Below are 16,669 nucleotides of genomic sequence, written 5' to 3'. Positions count from 1 at the left end.
ACAGGCTGCGCACAGCCCCACCGCGCACGCTCCGCTTGCTCGCACCGCCCCCAAGGTCTATAGACTCCGCCCACGGCGCAGGAGGCGGAGCCGCGCGGCTCAGGGGCGGGGCGGGGTTTCGGGTCAGCTGACCTAGGCTGTGGAGACTCAATCCAGAAGCCGGAGCTGTGTTGTGGATCTTGGCGCGGTGAGGCAGGTTTGAGGCTGGGGGCAAGGATGAAGGCTGCGGGTCGGGACTCTGGGGCGTCTCTGCCACATTTTCCAATAACCTCCTCCAGCCCCTAGACCGTCTTGGGGCTTCTGTCCCCTCCTTCGGGTACGAGATCCTGGGACGAGGCTCTGAGCCGGGATTAGGTGGCCCCTGGGGGGCATACGTTCCCCTCCTGAGCATGGCCTTTCAGCCGAGCCTGTCCAGGGATTAGTATCTGAGTCCCCTGTTCACCTCCTGGTTCCGGCGGTCGGCCGCCGTTGTGTCCGACGGCTTTGTTTTCTCCAGGGCAGGCCATGGGAGGGGGCCTCGCGGCGATTGAGCGCTGACCCCAGCAGCTGCCCTGTCATTATCCGCGCCAAACAGGCGGCTCGAGCGGGGCTGAGTCACCAGGTGGCCACGGACCTGGAGGCCTTGGAGTGGGTGGTATCCACCAGCGGGGACGCCCCTCCCCTCCACAGACGCCGCGGTTCTGTTGGGAGCCCAGATTGCCTCCTCCCCTCATGCCTAGGACAAGTTTTCAAGTGTGTACATGGGGAGGCTGGGTTTGGAAGACTGGCGCGGGTCTTGTCCATTCAACACTTAAAGGCTGCTTTGCGCCAGGGACTTGCGGAGGGCGGGAGAGGAGCGGGGGACACGAGGCAACCAGTGTTTAGCCTGTACCAGGTACCATCCTTAATATTTCTTGGCCTGAATTATGTCATTTAATTCTGCAGTTTGTAATTCTGCAGTCTAGGAGGTGGATACCTAGGTTATCCGCCCCCCCCCCACCCTGCCCCATTGTATAGATTGGAATTCTGAGGCTCAGTCACTTGCCCCGGAGTTCTATACCTTGTAGGCATCAGGTTCTAGGGTGTTCTCTCCTCAGACCTACGTCATCTGAACTCACGACTAGTTTCCTTCCTTCCCTCCTCCTTTTTCCTTTCTATATTCCTCTCTGTCTGTCTCCTCTTTCTTCCTCAGCACTTTCTGGTGTTTCCAGCCCTGAGAGTCCGTCACAGCTAGGGTGAAGGGAGGGGTGTGGGCTTGAAGAGCAGGATTAGCTGAGGAATGTGATAAGCATTCTTCAGGTATGTGAAGGAGGGGGGGGGGGGGCGGCGGTGGGGTGACAGGTGTCATCCAGCCAGCCTTTGCAAGACCTCTTTGAGATGACATGTTAGAACTCGGTCTCAGTGTCTCCTTTACCAGGCCCTCCAGGGGCAGAAGGACACTCCTCGGGGAAGAGACCACACGTGCGGAAGCCTGGAGGCCTGCAGCTTCCTTGGGAAGCTTCCATGGGAAGCATCTCCATGATTCAGCTTGGGATCCGAGAGAGGAACTTGGTATGGCAGGTGATGCCTTCTCCAGCACAGCCTTTCTCAGAGTATGGCCGTGTGCACCAGAATCAGATGGGGTTGCCCTTCTTTTTTTTTTTTTTTAAGATTTTAATTTTAGGTAATCTCCACACCCAGTGTGGGGCTTGAACTCACAACCCCAAGACCTAGAGTCACATGTTCTACCAACTGAGCCAGCCAGGCATCCCAAATCCCTTGTGTTTAAGGCTGCTTCTTGAACCCAAAGACCCTGATCTGAAGTCCAGAGACGCTGTTCCTGAATTCTGGACACGTGCCCTCTGTGGTTCCAAGACACCCCTGCTGTGGTCCTTGTCAAACCTGTGGATGCAGCCAAACTTTGTTGGAACCCCAGACATCTGTTCTCACAGTGCTATTTGACCAAGAGGTGGGCCCCTTTCCAGAAGCCAGGCCTGGGGCCCAGGCTGGCTGTTTAGCTGGGTCAGAACCTATAGGTGACGGGCTGTACACACAGCGGCCCCCAGGGGAAGGCCCTCTGGTCAGGATTCATGTGCGTCTTAGAGTGCCCTGAGTTGTACGCATGCCCTGTGCATGGATAGGAGACCACCCACCTAGTGCTCTGGGCCCTCTGAGCCAAGCTACGATTCTCAAGACACCCCCTTCCCTCACTGGGCATGTGCTCACCTTATTTCCTCCCTAACCTGGTGAAAAGGATGGGGGGTGAGGGAGTGGCCTCAGGATGGTTGAGCTATAGGGTTCTCATCCCTCAAGCAGTCACCAGCCTGACAGCCAGTCAAGCGCTGGGCTAAGAGCCTTAAATGTGCTTCATCTGCACCACAAACCCCAAGGAGTGAGTGTCATCATCCCCATTTTATAGAGAGGCTCAGACGGGTTCCTCACTTGGGTAGGGCCACCCGACCTTATCTGGAAAACGGAGACCCTCTCCACTACCTCGCAGGGAAGTTACGAGGGTGGCGATGTATTCATGTGATGGGCTGGATGGGCACACTCAGAATCTGTAAGAGGACGGCGGGGAGTCCAGTTGGGAGGTGGCTGGGGGACCAGAGGACTTGCTCTGAGACGCCTTTAGCCCAGCAGAGATACAGTTCTTACCTGGATTGTCTGTAACCTGGGTGGCCTCGCAGGTGCTAGTGGCAAGACATCAGGTCAACAGCTCCCACATGGGCTGTGCTGGAGGTCATCAAGGTGGGTTACCAGGATGCAGGTAGAGGCTATCAGCACCCTTTTTGGGCCCCGGAAGTACTGCAGAGAACCGGGCAGACAGTGACCTGGATGCCCTTGCCCCCAGCTCAGGGCCTCTGCTCGTGGCCAGTCAGAGTAGGGCTGAGAGTCTCAAACTTCCTGAGAAGAGAAGCTGACTTGCTTCCTTTCCCTCCCTGGTGCTCCCAGGGTGCTGCGATCTCAGCACTTCCAAGGGTCTGGCCAGGGTGACAGTCCATTTGGGTGCTGTGACAAAACACCAAAGACCAGGTGGCTTATAAACAATACACTTTGATTTCTTACGTGTTCTCGGGGCTCGGAAATCCAAGGTCAAGGCACCAGCAGATTTGGTGTCTGGTGAGGGTCCGCCCCCTGGCTCATAGGTGGCTGTCTTTTCGCTGTGTCCTCACATGGCAGAAGGGGTGAGGGAGCTCCCTGGGGTCTCTTTTATAAAGACACTCATCCCATTTATGAGGGCTTTGCTCTCCTGACCCAAGTACCTGCCAACGGCCCCATCTCCTAATGCCATCACACTGGGGGTTAGGTTTCAATGTACGAATTTGGGGAGCATACAAATGTTCACTCCGTAGCACAGGGCACTGCTTTATGAGGATTCTGGGCCTTGTGAGTAGGAACTGAAGGTGGCCGGAGACAGTCTCAGTCTGGTGAGGAAAGCCTCTGAGCACAGGAAGAGAAGAGGAAGCCTGCCTTCTGGCCGCTGGGGAGGTCGGGGCAGTTAGGCCAGGCCACAGGAGAGCTCGGCCACACCCAGGGACAGAAGCGCCTGAGGCAGCATTGGCAGGGTGGCTATGAGCTGGGGTGTGGTGGGCTCCCAGTCCCCACTTTGACTCTGGCCTCTGCCGCTTCCTGGCTGGGTACGAGTCCCTTCCGTTCATGGAGTTGATATGAGGACAACATGAGTAAATGCCTGCAAGGTGCTTAGCACAAAGCTGGCAAAGAGCTTAGTAATCAAGGGCTGTGATGCCTCTCGCCTGGTAGACACGGCGCCATCTGGCTCCACTTTCTCTCCCTTCTCTTGGACTGTCGTGCAGACGGGGACTGCTTTAGTCACTGTGCAGGGTGCTCGGGCACCGGGAGGAGACTTTCCTGCCTGTTCCTGCACCAGCCACCTTCTGGGTTTGCTGGTAGTGAGAATGGGGAGGTGGTTCTGGACCCCTTGCCAGCGGGCGTCCCACACATGTTGCTCCTGGAGAATTCTGCGTGAGTGCCACGCTTGGGTCCCAGCCACCTGTGCAGCCCCTGGGCCCGCCTGGCCGTCATCCCCTGAGTGATGTTGGCAGATAGCCCTACTTTAAATGAGACGATGTGCTCAACGGGGCCTGCTCTCAGCAGACCCTCCTGGAGTAATTGACAAAACAGATTGGACAACGTAAATGTTCAAGAGTTCTGACAGAGGTGCCTCTGAGGGCTCAGTTCTCCGCACTGTAGGGACTCCTTTAACCCTGGTGACATCCGTGTGAGGGCGGTAGTGTTACCACCCCTTTTATAGATGAAGGTATTGAAGCACAGGGGGGCCGGGGCATCTACCCAACGCTGCAGCACCGTCAAGTGATAAAGCTGGGATTCGAACACACTTGTCCCTGACTGCAGATCAGCGCTCTCCCTGCCCGTGTCATTGGCACGCGTGTGCTGTCATCTTTCTGTCCTTGAGGCTGATTGTCCTCGGATTCAGAGGCTTGGTCTGTGCCGGGTGTTAAAACTGGGGATGGGCATAGCTGGGGGGACCACAGGATGCAGACCTGCCAGAGCTGAAGGCGCCCTTTCTTTCTCCCCCTACGACCCTCCCTCCATCCCACAGCGGCCATGGTCTGGAAGAAACTGGGCTCCGGCAACTTCTCCAGCTGCCCCAACGGCTCCCTCGAGTGGATATGGGACGTGTTTGGCGAATGCGCCCAGGACGGCTGGGACGAGGCCAGCGTGGGCCTGGGCTTGATCTCCATTCTCTGTTTTGCAGCATCCACCTTCCCGTGAGTACCGGCAGGGGCGCAGGGAGCAGGGCAGGGGTATGGGGTGGGGTGGGGCGATGGCTTCAGGCACTGCTTGGAGGGGCCTCTCCAGATTCAAGGCCATGTGTGCTGCCTCCACTCCCACTCACTGACTTCCAGCCCACCCCGGAGGGCCCTGCGCTGAACCCCACCCTAGGCTGACACCCAGATGATAATAACAAGAATATTAACACTTGCTGCTCTGTGTTGAGGGTCCAGTGTGTATGTGGCTGATTTCTAAGCGCTTGATGTGTTTTTTACTTCATTTAATCCTCATAATAAGCCTGTGAAATAGGAACAGTTGCCGTGCCTACTTTATGAGGGAACGGAAACCCAGAGAGGCTAAGTAACTTGCTCTAGGTTGCACAGGTAGGAAGAGAGGAAGCAGAGGGGTGGGTGGGCTGAGATGCACCAAGCCCTTGTCCTGTGACAGTCTGGTGGTGGGCGGAGAAGCAGGGATTACCAAACAGCGTGGCCACTGGCATGATTGGGGAAGAGGACACGCTGTGACCTGGGAGAGTCACTTTGCTGCTCCGTACCTCAGCTTCCCCATCTGCAAAATGGGAACGTTGCTCCCTAACTGCCGGGGTTGCTGGCGTGAGGGAACGTACGCCTTTGCTCGTTGCGTGCACAACCCCGTGGCTGGACAGAGCGTGTGCGGGTCAGGGACGCGGGGACAGGTGAGGTCAAAGAGGTCACCAAGGGCCCTGTAATGTGAGGCATTCTCCCCTGTTAGGAAACGTGCTCTTTATCCTGAGGGAGAAAGATAGGAGTTTAATCAGGAGCTCGGCATCTTTTAAAAATAGCTTTATGGAGAGATAATCCACATACCATATAATTAGCCTATTTACATGTATAATTCAGTGTTTTTCGTATAGCCACAGAGTTGTGTAACCATTGCCTTAATCAGTTTTAGGACATTTTCTTCGCCCTAAAAAGAAACCCCCAAAGCAGTGAGTCATTCCTCATTTCCCACTCCCAGGCCCTGGCAACCACGAGTCTACTTTCTGTTGCTATAAATTTGCCTACCCTGGACATTTCGTGTAAATGGAATCACAGAGTATGCGAAAGCCTGGCTTCTTTCCCTTAACATAACGTCTTCAAGGCTCATGCATGTTTGGCAGGTGTGAGGGCTTCATTCCTGTTTACGTCTGAATAATATTCCCGTGTGTGATATCCCACCTTTCATTCGTTCATCCATTGATGGGCATTTGGTCTGTTTCTACTTTTCGGCTATGCCAGTCAAGGCCACTGTGAGCATTCATGTGCACGTTTTTGTGGGTACATGTTTTCACTTCTCTTGGGTACGTGCCTAAGTAGCAAAATTGCTGGGTCATATGGTAACTGTGTGTTTACTCTTTTAAGGATGTTTAAAAAACATTAAGTTCTGGTTTCATGACGTGGCCTGGCCCTAGTGATGTCATTTTGGGCCTGTGGTTTTCTTTTCTTTTTCTCTCTCTCTTTTTTTTTAAGATTTTTTTTTTCATTTTTCTTTTTAATATTTATTTATTTTTGAGAGAGAGAGAAACAGCACAAACTGGGGAGGGACAGAGAGAGAGGAAGACACAGAATCTGAAGCAGGCTCCAAGCTCTGAGCTGTCAGCACAGAGCCAGACGTGGGGCTCGAACTCACAGACCGCGAGATCATGACCTGAGCCGAAGTCGGACGCTCAACCGACTGAGCCACCCAGGCGCCCCTTTTTCAAAGATTTTTATTTTAAGGGACGCTTGGGTGGCTCAGTCGGTCAAGCGTCCGACTCTTGATTTTGAGGTCGTGATCTCACAGTTTGTGAGTTTGAGCTCAGAGTCTGGCTCTGTGGTGATGGTGCAGAGCCTGCTTGGGATTCTGTCTTTCCTTCCTTCTGCCCCTCCCCCCCTTTGTGCTCACTCTCTCTCCCCCTTTCTCTCTCAAAATTAATAAACTTAAAAAAAAAAGATTTTTGTTTTTAAGTAATCTCTGTATGCAACGTGGGGCTCGAAGTCACAACCCTGAGATCAAGAATCACACGCTCCACTGACTGAGCCAGCCAGGCGCCCCCAGTGGTTTTCTTTTTAATAAGGAACCGCCAGGCTGTTTTCCAGAGAGGCTGCACCATTTTACATTCCCACCAGCCATGTGTGTGAGGTTCCAGGGTCTCCAAATCCCCATCAATGCGTATTTTCTTTGTTATCGTAGCCACCCTAATGGCTTTGCAGTGTTATCTCATTGTAGTTTTGATTTGTATCTGCCTGATGGCTAGTGATGTTAAGTGTAGCTTTTCTTGTGATTTTTGGCCATGTGTGTATCTTCTTTGGAAAAAGGTCTGTTCAGATCCTTTGCCCGTTTGTCAAGTGGATTATTTGTCTTTCTGTTGTTGAGTCGTAAGGGTTCTTTACATATCCTAGATACAGCAGCTTCATCTGACATATGATTTGCAAGTATTTTCTCCTGTTCCGTGGGTTCTCCGTTCACTTTCGCAATGGTGTCCTCTGAAGCACAGAAGTCCTAAATTTGGACAGTGTCCAGTTTATCTCTTTTTTTTCTTTTGTTGCTCGTGCTTTTGGTGTCCTATCTAAAAAAGCATCGTAGCCTAACCCAAGTCACGGAGATTTGCCCTTATCGTAACTGGGGTGCAGGGGCACAAGAGCACCTAGCTTTGGGGGTCCCACACAGACCGGGTTCGGCCACTCACTGCTGACAGAATCTGAAGGCAGAGATACCGAGTGATGGTGAACCAAGAAAGGAATTTGTTTCCAAGAGGCCGATCCTGGGAAGACCATCGACTTGTGTCTCAAGGACTGTCTCCGTAGTGCTGAAAATCCATCTGGATTTATTTAAGGAAAATGTGGGACAGGGGTCAGTGGGGACGTGCTGGTGGGCAGTGAGGGTCAGGTCAGTCCTTGTCTTGGGGTCAGTCATTCCGGGTCTTGCTGGCTCAGGGCCGTCCTTGTCGCCTGAGGGAGTAGTTTCAGGGAGTAGTTTCGGTTCCCCTCCCGGGATGCTTTGCCCTCAGGGTCTTTTGCCTGAGTTGTGGGATGAGCTGGAAAGAAGAACTTAATCAATTAGAAAGTTTGAGGTCAAAATGGATGTAGGTGAAGCCCTCTTTTGTTATTGTTTCTTCTGAGAGTGTTATAGATTTACCTGATTCTGACACCAGCATCCGTGTGTATTTTTGCCCCACAGCACCAAGCATTTAACTCAGTTTAGGCCCTGTCTACTTTGGGACAGCATCAGACCCCACAGGTTAAGGGCTCAGTCCCACAGGATTGCCCCTCCCCCTTCAGAGGTCACTTGCAAGTCTAGGTTGTCACCTGTGCTTCTGGTAGGTGTAGGCCAGCTCTAGATCAAACCTGCTTGGGTTTGATTAATTTGCTAGAGCGGCTCACAGAAGTCAGAAAAACATCTTACTCACTGGATCACCAGTTTATCACAAAAGGGTGTAACTCAGGAACAGCTACATGGAAGAGATGGAATTTCTAATTTCTCTCCCAGCGCGCCGCCCTCCCTGAATCTCTTACACGTTCACCAACCTGGAAGTTCTCTGAACCTGTCTGTTCCATTTCTTGTGCAGGCTTTGCTACACAGGCATGCTTGATTAAATCAGGGCCACTGGCGATTGACTTCATCTCCAGCCCCTGCCCCCTCCCCAGAGGTCACTGGATTGGGCCGGAAAGTTCCAAGGGTTTAATCACATCATGGCAACCAGCCCTCCTCTTTGGAGGATCCAGAGGCTTCCCAAAACTTAACCTCGTGAACATAACAAAAGGCACCCTTATTGTTCTAATCGCTTTGGAAATCGCAAGGTTTTTAGGAGCTCTCTGCCAGGGATGGGGTGAAGACCGAATCTAGATTTCTTATTATAAATCGCAGGGTAACAAATTAGCTTTTAAATTTAGGTCTGTTAAGAAACAAAGTTCCACTGGGTAAAATTGAAGATCCAGTTGGTGCTATGAAGCCATTCATGAATTGGACAGCATCCCATCTGGCAAATAGATGCTCTAAGGAGTTTTATAAAATGGAAGATTATAAGAAGGAGAGTGGGGCAAGAAATTATTAGCAGAAAAAAAAGAAAGAGAGAAAGAAAGGATGGTATCAGGTAACTTCACTTTCCTGCAGGGGATCTTACTTAGTAGATTACCTCATCTTCTTTTGATGGGGGATGGAGAGGACAGATGACCTCATTGCTGCTGACCAGAAAATTCCTGACCAATTAAGACTACATTTCTGGGTTGAGATGCAATTAGATTGCTTATTAAGCCCCTGTTTGGTGATTTGGCCTGAGTGACTCCATCTTGAGCCTGTGGTTTTCTTTTTGATGGGTTGTTGATACAGTTTGAGTGATTTTTTGTATATGGTGTGAGGTAGGGGTTCAGTCTTTCTTTTGCGTGGAGATATCTAGTTGTCCCAGTACCATGTGTTTAAAAGACTATGATTCCCCCATTGAATTGTCCTAGTATGCTGTCATGGGCTTGACATTTTTATTGAATTGGCTTATTCCAGGTGCCATTATGGGTATATTGCACGTCGTCAAAGCAGATGCCATCCTTGCCTTTCCAGAGCTTCTACTGTGGCTCCCTTTATTTATTTATTTATTTATTTTTAAGTTTATTTATTTTGAGGGAGAGAGAGCATGCATACTGCCAGTGGGTGAGGGGCAGAGAGCAAGAGGGGGAGAGAGAGAATCCCAAGCAGGCTCTGAGCTGTCAGCACACAGCCCAACGTGGGGCTTGATCTTACAAACCGTGAGATCATGACCTGCTGGCTCCTTTTAAAAGGCAGTCTGGGAGGGGCGCCTGCATGGCTCAGTCAGTTAAGCATCAGACTCTTACTTTTGGCTCAGGTCATGATCTCACAGCTACAGAGATCAAGCCCTACGTCAGGCCCCATGCTGACAGCGTGGAGCCTGCTTAGGATTCTCTCCCTCTCTCTTCCCCTCCCCTGCTCTCTCTCTCTTTCAAAATAAATAAGTCAACATTAAAAAAAAAGGCAGTGTGGGAGTCACAGGGAAGAAGGGCTAGAGGGACAGGGAATAAGACTGGAGGCAGGGAGGCCAGCTTGGAGGCCGTGTAAGCCATCCAATAAGCAGCGATATTAGCGGGAGTTGGAGAAGCCCTTCACAGGCTGACCGGACAGGTATGGGTGACTGATGGAGGCCGAGGGAGAGAGAGGCCTTGTTCCGGGCTGAGAGCTTCTCTAGAACTATCTGAGGAGCTGGCTGAGGCTTTTCCTGCCTGCCTGAGCCTGGCCGAGTAACCAGTGAGGGGGGTCAGAGGCCGGAGAGAGAGCCCCAGGTGACAGCAGGAAGGGCAGTCCCCTTTGTGCTCCTCTGTAGGACTCAGCCTTTCTTAAGTGTGGCAGAATCACTCCCCCTGAAATTTATGGAGTCTTGCCAAGACACATGTCCCAGAAGGGGCTTTAGGGGCCAGAGGATAGACCTTAATTAGGGGCTTCCGTGGTGCCAGGCCTGTGCCGGACCCTATTCCTGCCTTCAGGAAGCTTGAGTCCGGGAGGGACGGGGATGTCCTGTGTTACAAGGGAGAAGTGGAGGACACTGGCGAGCTTGCCACAAGGAAGCCCTGGGGAGGAAGTGATAGTTCTCAAGCCATGAAACACAAAGAGGAAGAGGAGGGAGTGGGCCGGCCGGCTGCCAGGAACAGGCTGGAGAAAGGGAAATAGGTCCTGGTGGAGGGGGCAGGGGCAGAGGAAGAGCCAGACCTGGGGGCCACGTGAGGACGCGCCCGGGAGGATGCGACTCCTCGCTGAACAGCAGTGAAAGGCTCTGAATGATTTTAGGGTTTTAGAAAGATCCTTGAGAGGGAGGAAAGATTCGAGGAGGAACCAGGCGTGGATAAGAGACACAGAGGTGGGTGGTTGGGCAGGGGGCGCTCGGACAGGAGGAGGAGAGGGAGAGATGGCCATGGGGAGAACCAGGCCATGCTCTCTGCTCAGTTTCTGATGTTGGTGATGGTGGGGGTGGGGGTGGGGTGAGGTACCACTTAGCCCCCTTTATTTAAATACACACCAACGACTAAACAGAAATGTAAAGGCTTAATGGCAGTTGTGTAAAGGTTAAGGGTGACTGGAGCCTCAGGGTCTGGCTGTGACAGGACTGGCCCAGCCCCTATGAGGAACGTGGCTACACAGACCTGCCCTGTGGGGGTTCTGTGAGGACTGGGTGAGTCCATACGCACAGAGGGCCCAGAATTCTCCCGTTACCTGTCATTGGCATTGAGCTCATGCTAAGACCAAGGGTCCAAAGAGAGGGCCTTTGGGAAAACCACCAGTGTATCAGAAGCCACTGGCCTAGTGACGGAGAGCTCTGGGGGTCCCAGCCCTGGCCCTCCCCATTGCCCTTTTTTAAAAAAATTTTTTAACGTTTATTTATTTTTGAGAGAGAGAGAGCTGGGGAGGGGCAGAGAGAGAGGAGACACAGAATCTGAAGCAGGGTCCAGGCTCTGAGCTGCCAGCACAGAGCCTGACGCGGGTCCCGAACTCACGAACCGAGATCATGACCTGAGCCAAAGTCCGACGTTTAACCGACCAAGCCACCCAGGCGCCCCTTCCTATTGCCCTTTGAAGGTAATGGGCTGTCGTCTGGTCCATCTTATCACTGGCTGCTCCTGGAGATCGTGCAGCCCCAGGCGTTGTGCTCCCGCCACCGTCCTTTGAACCCCCTTCCCCTCCTCAGAAGAAAGAATGCGGGGTCCCTGTGAAGCGGTCTCAGGGCCTGACACAGAACTTTAGCACCCTGTAAAAACTCCACGTTCCCACTGGGAGATGCCAGGGGGCCACGGAGGGGAATCTGAGTACTGCTATGGGTGGTTCTGGAAAGAGGGACGCCCCACAGGGTTCCCGGGTGACTTCCTGTGCTTTTGTGGCCCCTGCTCCACTCTTCCCCTGAGTGTCATCTCCTTCCTCTGCCACAGCCAGTACATCAAGGCCTGCAAGACAGGCAACATGGACCAGGCGCTGTCTCTGTGGTTCCTCCTGGGCTGGATCGGTGGAGACTCCTGCAACCTCATCGGCTCCTTCCTCGCCGACCAGCTGCCCCTGCAGGTAGGCCAGACCGCAGGCAGGTGGGCTGCACGGGACAGCCAGCACGAGGGTCCCCGCTCCAGCGTCCTGATCCATGGTTCCATCTGGCGAGGGCCCCACCCCGTAGAGAGTGCCTTCCGCCCTGCCATGCGGCGTGACAAGGGGTCGGTCGGTGCCCTTGTCCGGGCCTCAGTTTCTCCATTTGCACACTGAGCACATCAAACCAGAGGATCGCTCTGGGGGCTGTGCTGTTAGGGTGTGGGGCCCCAGAGGAGGAACGGTTTCCCTTGGCAGGTCCAGGTGCCAGGAATCACAGGAATCCTCTGCCTTCCCCACCAGGACTGTAAAGTCTTTTTTTTTTTTTCTTTTAATTTTTTTTTTTCTCAACTTTTTTTTTTTTAATTTATTTTTGGGACAGAGAGAGACAGAGCATGAACGGGGGAGGGGCAGAGAGAGAGGGAGACACAGCATCGGAAACAGGCTCCAGGCTCCGAGCCATCAGCCCAGAGCCCGACGCGGGGCTCGAACTCGCGGACCGCGAGATCGTGACCTGGCTGAAGTCGGACGCTTAACCGACTGCGCCACCCAGGCGCCCCTTTTTTTTTTTTTTTTTTAAATGTTTATTTATTTTTGAGAGAGAGAGGCAGAGCATGAGTGGGGGAGGGACAGAGAGAGAGAGAGGGGGGGAGACACAGAATCCGAAGCAGGCTCCAGGCTCTGAGCTGTCAGCACAGAGCCCGACATGGGGCTCGAACCCACGAACCACAAGATCATGACTTGAGCCGAAGCCGGACGCCCCACCGACTGAGCCACCCAGGCGCCCCAGGACTGTAAAGTCTTGATGGCTCCTATACCAGCCAGACCAGAGCCCTCACTTAACCTCCCAGTCCCGTTCTGTATCCTGCACGTTTTCTCCCTCTGCCTCCCTGATCTCTGCCAGGTAGAAACTGTGCTCCGCTCCTTCCCAGATAAGGAGACAGAAGGTCAGAGAGGTGAAATGAATCGGCCGGGCCACCCGGCTGCTGACCGAGCGTGGCCGTGCTGTCGGCACATGGTCCGCAGAGCCTGGGAGCCCTGTTTGTCTTGCAGACCTACACGGCGGTATATTACGTACTGGCGGACCTGCTGATGCTGTCACTGTACTTTCATTACAAATTTAAGAAACGCCCCTCGCTGTGTGAGTACAGGGTCCCTCTGGGTCGGGCGTGCTGGGAGAGCCGGCAGCCTGGGAGGAAGTGGGTTTCCCATTGCCCAGTGATAAACTCAGCGTAGGGCCTTATCTGCAGGTCTGAGCCCCAGCCGGCCACGATGGAGGCCGGAGGGTGATTGGCACATCCCGGCAGGACCGCAGGGACTTCCCTTCTCTTGAGCTCTCATTCAGCAAACGTGGCTTCAGCTGCTCCTCTGTGCCTGGCCCTGGGCTTGGAGCTGAGGAACCAAGGACAAGGACAGGTCCTCGCTGCCCTTGAGGATTGAGAAGGGGGAGGTCAGATGGAGGCACTTGGGGGTGGCGCTGTTTCGCTGGCATTTCCGTGTGGGGTAACCCCCTCCTGATCCTGCTGCCTTCGTCTCTCCTTTACCACCCGAGGAGAAGGGTGCTATGATTACACCCGTTCTGTAGATGAGGAATTAAAGCTCAGAGAGGTTCGGTTACTTGCCCAGAGTCACACAGCCACTGAAGGGCAAGGCCAGGACTCAAGTCCTGGTCTGTTTCCTGCCACTGATAACCTAACCGTGGCTTTCCACCTGCCTCCCGCCCAGTGTCTACCCCCATCAATTCTCTGCTCCTGTTCATTTTGGCAATGGTGTGTACCACCCCACTGCTGAGGAGTGCTGGCCCCGTGACTGCCCCGAGCGAAGTCTTCCGGGGGCGGACGCTTCTGTCAGTGGAGCCGGGCAGTAAGGTGAGGTGCGGGTCTGGTAGGGTGGGGTGTGGATTGGGGGCCGGCTCGTCGTCCCCAAGGACCCTGCCCTGCATGGCCGGGGGGTTGGGCACTGCCCTCTCCCAGGGGGCCTGGGGTCTCGCCCTGCACCTCTGGCCCCTGTTAGGCACTGAGCACCCCCTCCCTCCCAGCCCTTCACTCGGCAGGAAATCATCGGCTTCGTCATCGGCTCTGTCTCCAGCGTGCTGTACCTGCTCTCCCGGCTGCCTCAGATCCGCACTAACGTGAGCCTGGGGCAGGGGTGGGTGGACCCCCTGTGTTGAGGTGTGGAGTTTCGCAAAAGGTCTGGGTCCAAACTCACTGTTGGCTTGGGCAAGTGCATCCAGTTCCCGAAGCCTCAGTTTCTGCCTCTGGGGAGTGGGCATGGGCCACCTACGGGCACGTGTGTCCCGTGTGTGTCTCAGGGAAGCAGGAGGTCACGCGAGGTCAGGGGCTAGGCCCAGAGTCCTGAGAGGAGAGGAGAGAGTGGCATATTGGGGCCAGGGGGGCTTGTGGGGCAGCGAGGGTCCGTGGGAGGCGGGGGAGCGGGCCGTCGTGGGGCCAATGTCCCATGGGCCCGGAACGGGTGTAGGGGTGCGGGTCGTGGATACCGGGTGCACAGGGAGACATCAGCTCAGAGCATGCACAGTGCGACAGGGACGTGTGGACAGTGACAACCCAGGGTGACAAGAGTCCTGTCTGCGACCTCCGACCCCACCCCCTCCTCACCCCTAGTTTCTGAGGAAGTCGACCCAGGGGGTCTCCTATTCGCTGTTCGCGTTGGTGATGCTGGGGAACACGCTGTACGGGCTGAGCGTGCTGCTCAAGAACCCCGAGGTGGGTCAGAGTGAGGGCAGCTACCTGCTGCACCACCTGCCCTGGCTCGTGGGCAGCCTGGGCGTGCTGCTGCTGGACACCATCGTATCCTTCAGGGGCGGGGCGGAGGGCGGGGCAGAGGGCGTGACGGGGCGGGGCGTGCTGCTGCTGGACCCCATCATAGCCTTCAGGGGCGGGGCGGGGCGGAGGGCAGGGCGGGGCGTGCTGCTGCGGGACACCGTCCTATCCTTCAGGGACTGGGCAGCGTGGAGCCGGCTTGGCAGCCTCCGCCTGCACACGGCTCCGCACCCACCCATCCAAGCACCCCGGGAGGCACCAGACCCGGCGGTGAGCAGGAACCGAACGGCCCTCGCCTGGGAAGCTTACAGCTCAGTGAGGGGGCAGTTGGCACGCATGGAGTGATCAGAGTGTGGCGCCGGGGGCTGTCTTGGTTTAGAAGGTCAGCCAAGGCCACCACAGTGCCATTTAAACTGCCCCGAAGAGGTGCCTGAGTGGCTCAGTTAAGTGTCAGGCTTCAGCTCAGGTCATGATCTCGAGGTTTGTGAGTTCAAGCCCCACATCGGGTGCTGTGCTGTCAGCACCAAGCCTGCTGGGGATCCTCTGTCCCACCCCCACCACCCCAAGCCCGCTTGTCCTCTTCCTTTCTCTCAAAAATAAATAAACATTAAAAAAAAAAATTTAAACTGCCCCCCCCCCCCCCGGGAGAAGAAGAAATCACGCAGAGAGGCAAGGGAGGGGTGATCTAGACTCAGCTTGTCCAAAGGCCCTGAGGAATAAGGGGGAAATCAGCCCATCCAGGCCAGAGGAGTGTAGGCTGGAACGTGGAGGCAGCTGTCCCTGAGAGCCTCGAAGGAGGGGCTGCAGCTCCAGACCTTGGCCTCTCAGAGTGAGGGTGACTGGGAAGGAAGAGGGGAGTGCTCCGGAGGGAGCCGGGTCACGTCCATCCCAATCTCTGCTCCGTTTGGCCTTGACGTCGGCCCTTCCAGATTTCTATCCAGTTCCTGGTGTACAGGAACACGGCCACCTCCGCGGAGCGCCAGCCCCTGCTCCACAGTTGACAGGGACCCAGGCCGAACCCAGGACAAACCGGGACCTCCAGATGCCACACCCAGGAAGGGACAGCTGTGGGCAGACACGGGGCTGCTGACCGTGGACTGGATCGTGGAGGAGGCTGGGGGTGCCTTGAGCTCCCCACCCACCTCTGAAATCTCTGGGCTGACTCCCGGGAGCCCCGACCGACTCTTCAGGGAGTGAGTGAGAGGGGCACCAGGGCCAGTCCCCCACCCTCTTGGGACACACACCAGTGTCTGAGGCTTCTGTCCCTGGAAGCCTCGAGGAGGGCCTGCAGCCAAGACCTTGGCCTCCCAGAAGGCAGCTGGCGCCCACGAGCTCCCCTCCCTCCATCTGTCTGCATGCGCCCCGGAGCGGGGCGCAGGTGCAGCCGGGTGCATCCGGGGCCATCCTGGTGACTCCGGAAGCCCAGTAAATGGTACCTCCCAGCGAGGCCTCTTTCTGTCCTCATTCCTGAGGTGCTGGGGTCTGGGCTGCTCTGGGCGACAGCGGTGGATGGTGATCCGGGCCCCAGCTGCCGGGTCTCAGGTGGGGGCCTAAAGGTCCGGATGTGGCAGAGCCGAGCAGGAGCAGATCGCCCAGCCTCCTGGGGACCTCTGGTTTTCTCACCTGCTTCTCATGGTGGGGACACAGCAGCGAGGACGATGCTCTGACAAGGTCCCGGTTCCTCTGTGCTCAGGAAGAAGCAGAATAGTTAGGTTCAGACCTTGGTTCTGCATCTTAAGCTTGTCTGCGCCTGTTACCTCATCTGTGAAGTGGGATGACAACATTACCATTTTGTATTTCCTTCCAGGATGGCGTAATTAACGGAGGTTAGCCCCAAAGTCTGGCATGTAGTAAGAGCCTAATAAAGCTTAGCTTTGGTAATTTTCAGTTGGAGGAGAGGCACATCCCAGATCTCCCTGCAGGTCAGGGAGACCTTCCTGGAGGAGGGGACATGCAGAAAATGAGCAGGGGATAACGGGGAGAGGTGGGGAATGTTGCAGGGAGCAGGAAGGAGGTGAAAGAACAATGGGAGGGAGGCGAGGAGGGCAGGGCCCAGCCGTGAGCTCTGGTTCTGGACCCCAACCTCAGTTTGTCTCCCAGATCCCATTCTG

General features: G+C 55.1%; 1 protein-coding gene across 4 annotated transcripts; it reads left to right on the top strand.

Moving 5' to 3' along the window:
* The first annotated feature begins 104 nt into the window (after positions 1-104).
* Positions 105-16,445, top strand: SLC66A1 (solute carrier family 66 member 1). 4 transcript variants are annotated; one of them, XM_047873362.1, is made up of 8 exons: positions 105-192; positions 4,541-4,709; positions 11,634-11,763; positions 12,832-12,919; positions 13,504-13,646; positions 13,817-13,909; positions 14,400-14,585; positions 15,488-16,445. In XM_047873362.1, exons 2-8 carry the CDS (start codon positions 4,546-4,548, stop codon positions 15,557-15,559), a joined length of 876 nt encoding a protein of 291 aa, XP_047729318.1. In that variant the 5' UTR covers positions 105-192; positions 4,541-4,545; the 3' UTR covers positions 15,560-16,445. The 4 variants fall into 4 exon arrangements, with proteins under 4 accessions (XP_047729318.1, XP_047729317.1, XP_047729316.1 ...); XM_047873361.1 differs by having other exon boundaries at positions 127-187; XM_047873360.1 differs by lacking the exon at positions 105-192 and adding an exon at positions 1,513-1,530.
* Positions 16,446-16,669: the final 224 nt, after the last annotated feature.

This window comes from Prionailurus viverrinus, chromosome C1, assembly GCF_022837055.1.
Source record: "Prionailurus viverrinus isolate Anna chromosome C1, UM_Priviv_1.0, whole genome shotgun sequence".
NCBI lineage: Eukaryota > Metazoa > Chordata > Mammalia > Carnivora > Felidae > Prionailurus > Prionailurus viverrinus.
This window is presented reverse-complemented; position numbering and strand designations above follow the sequence as displayed.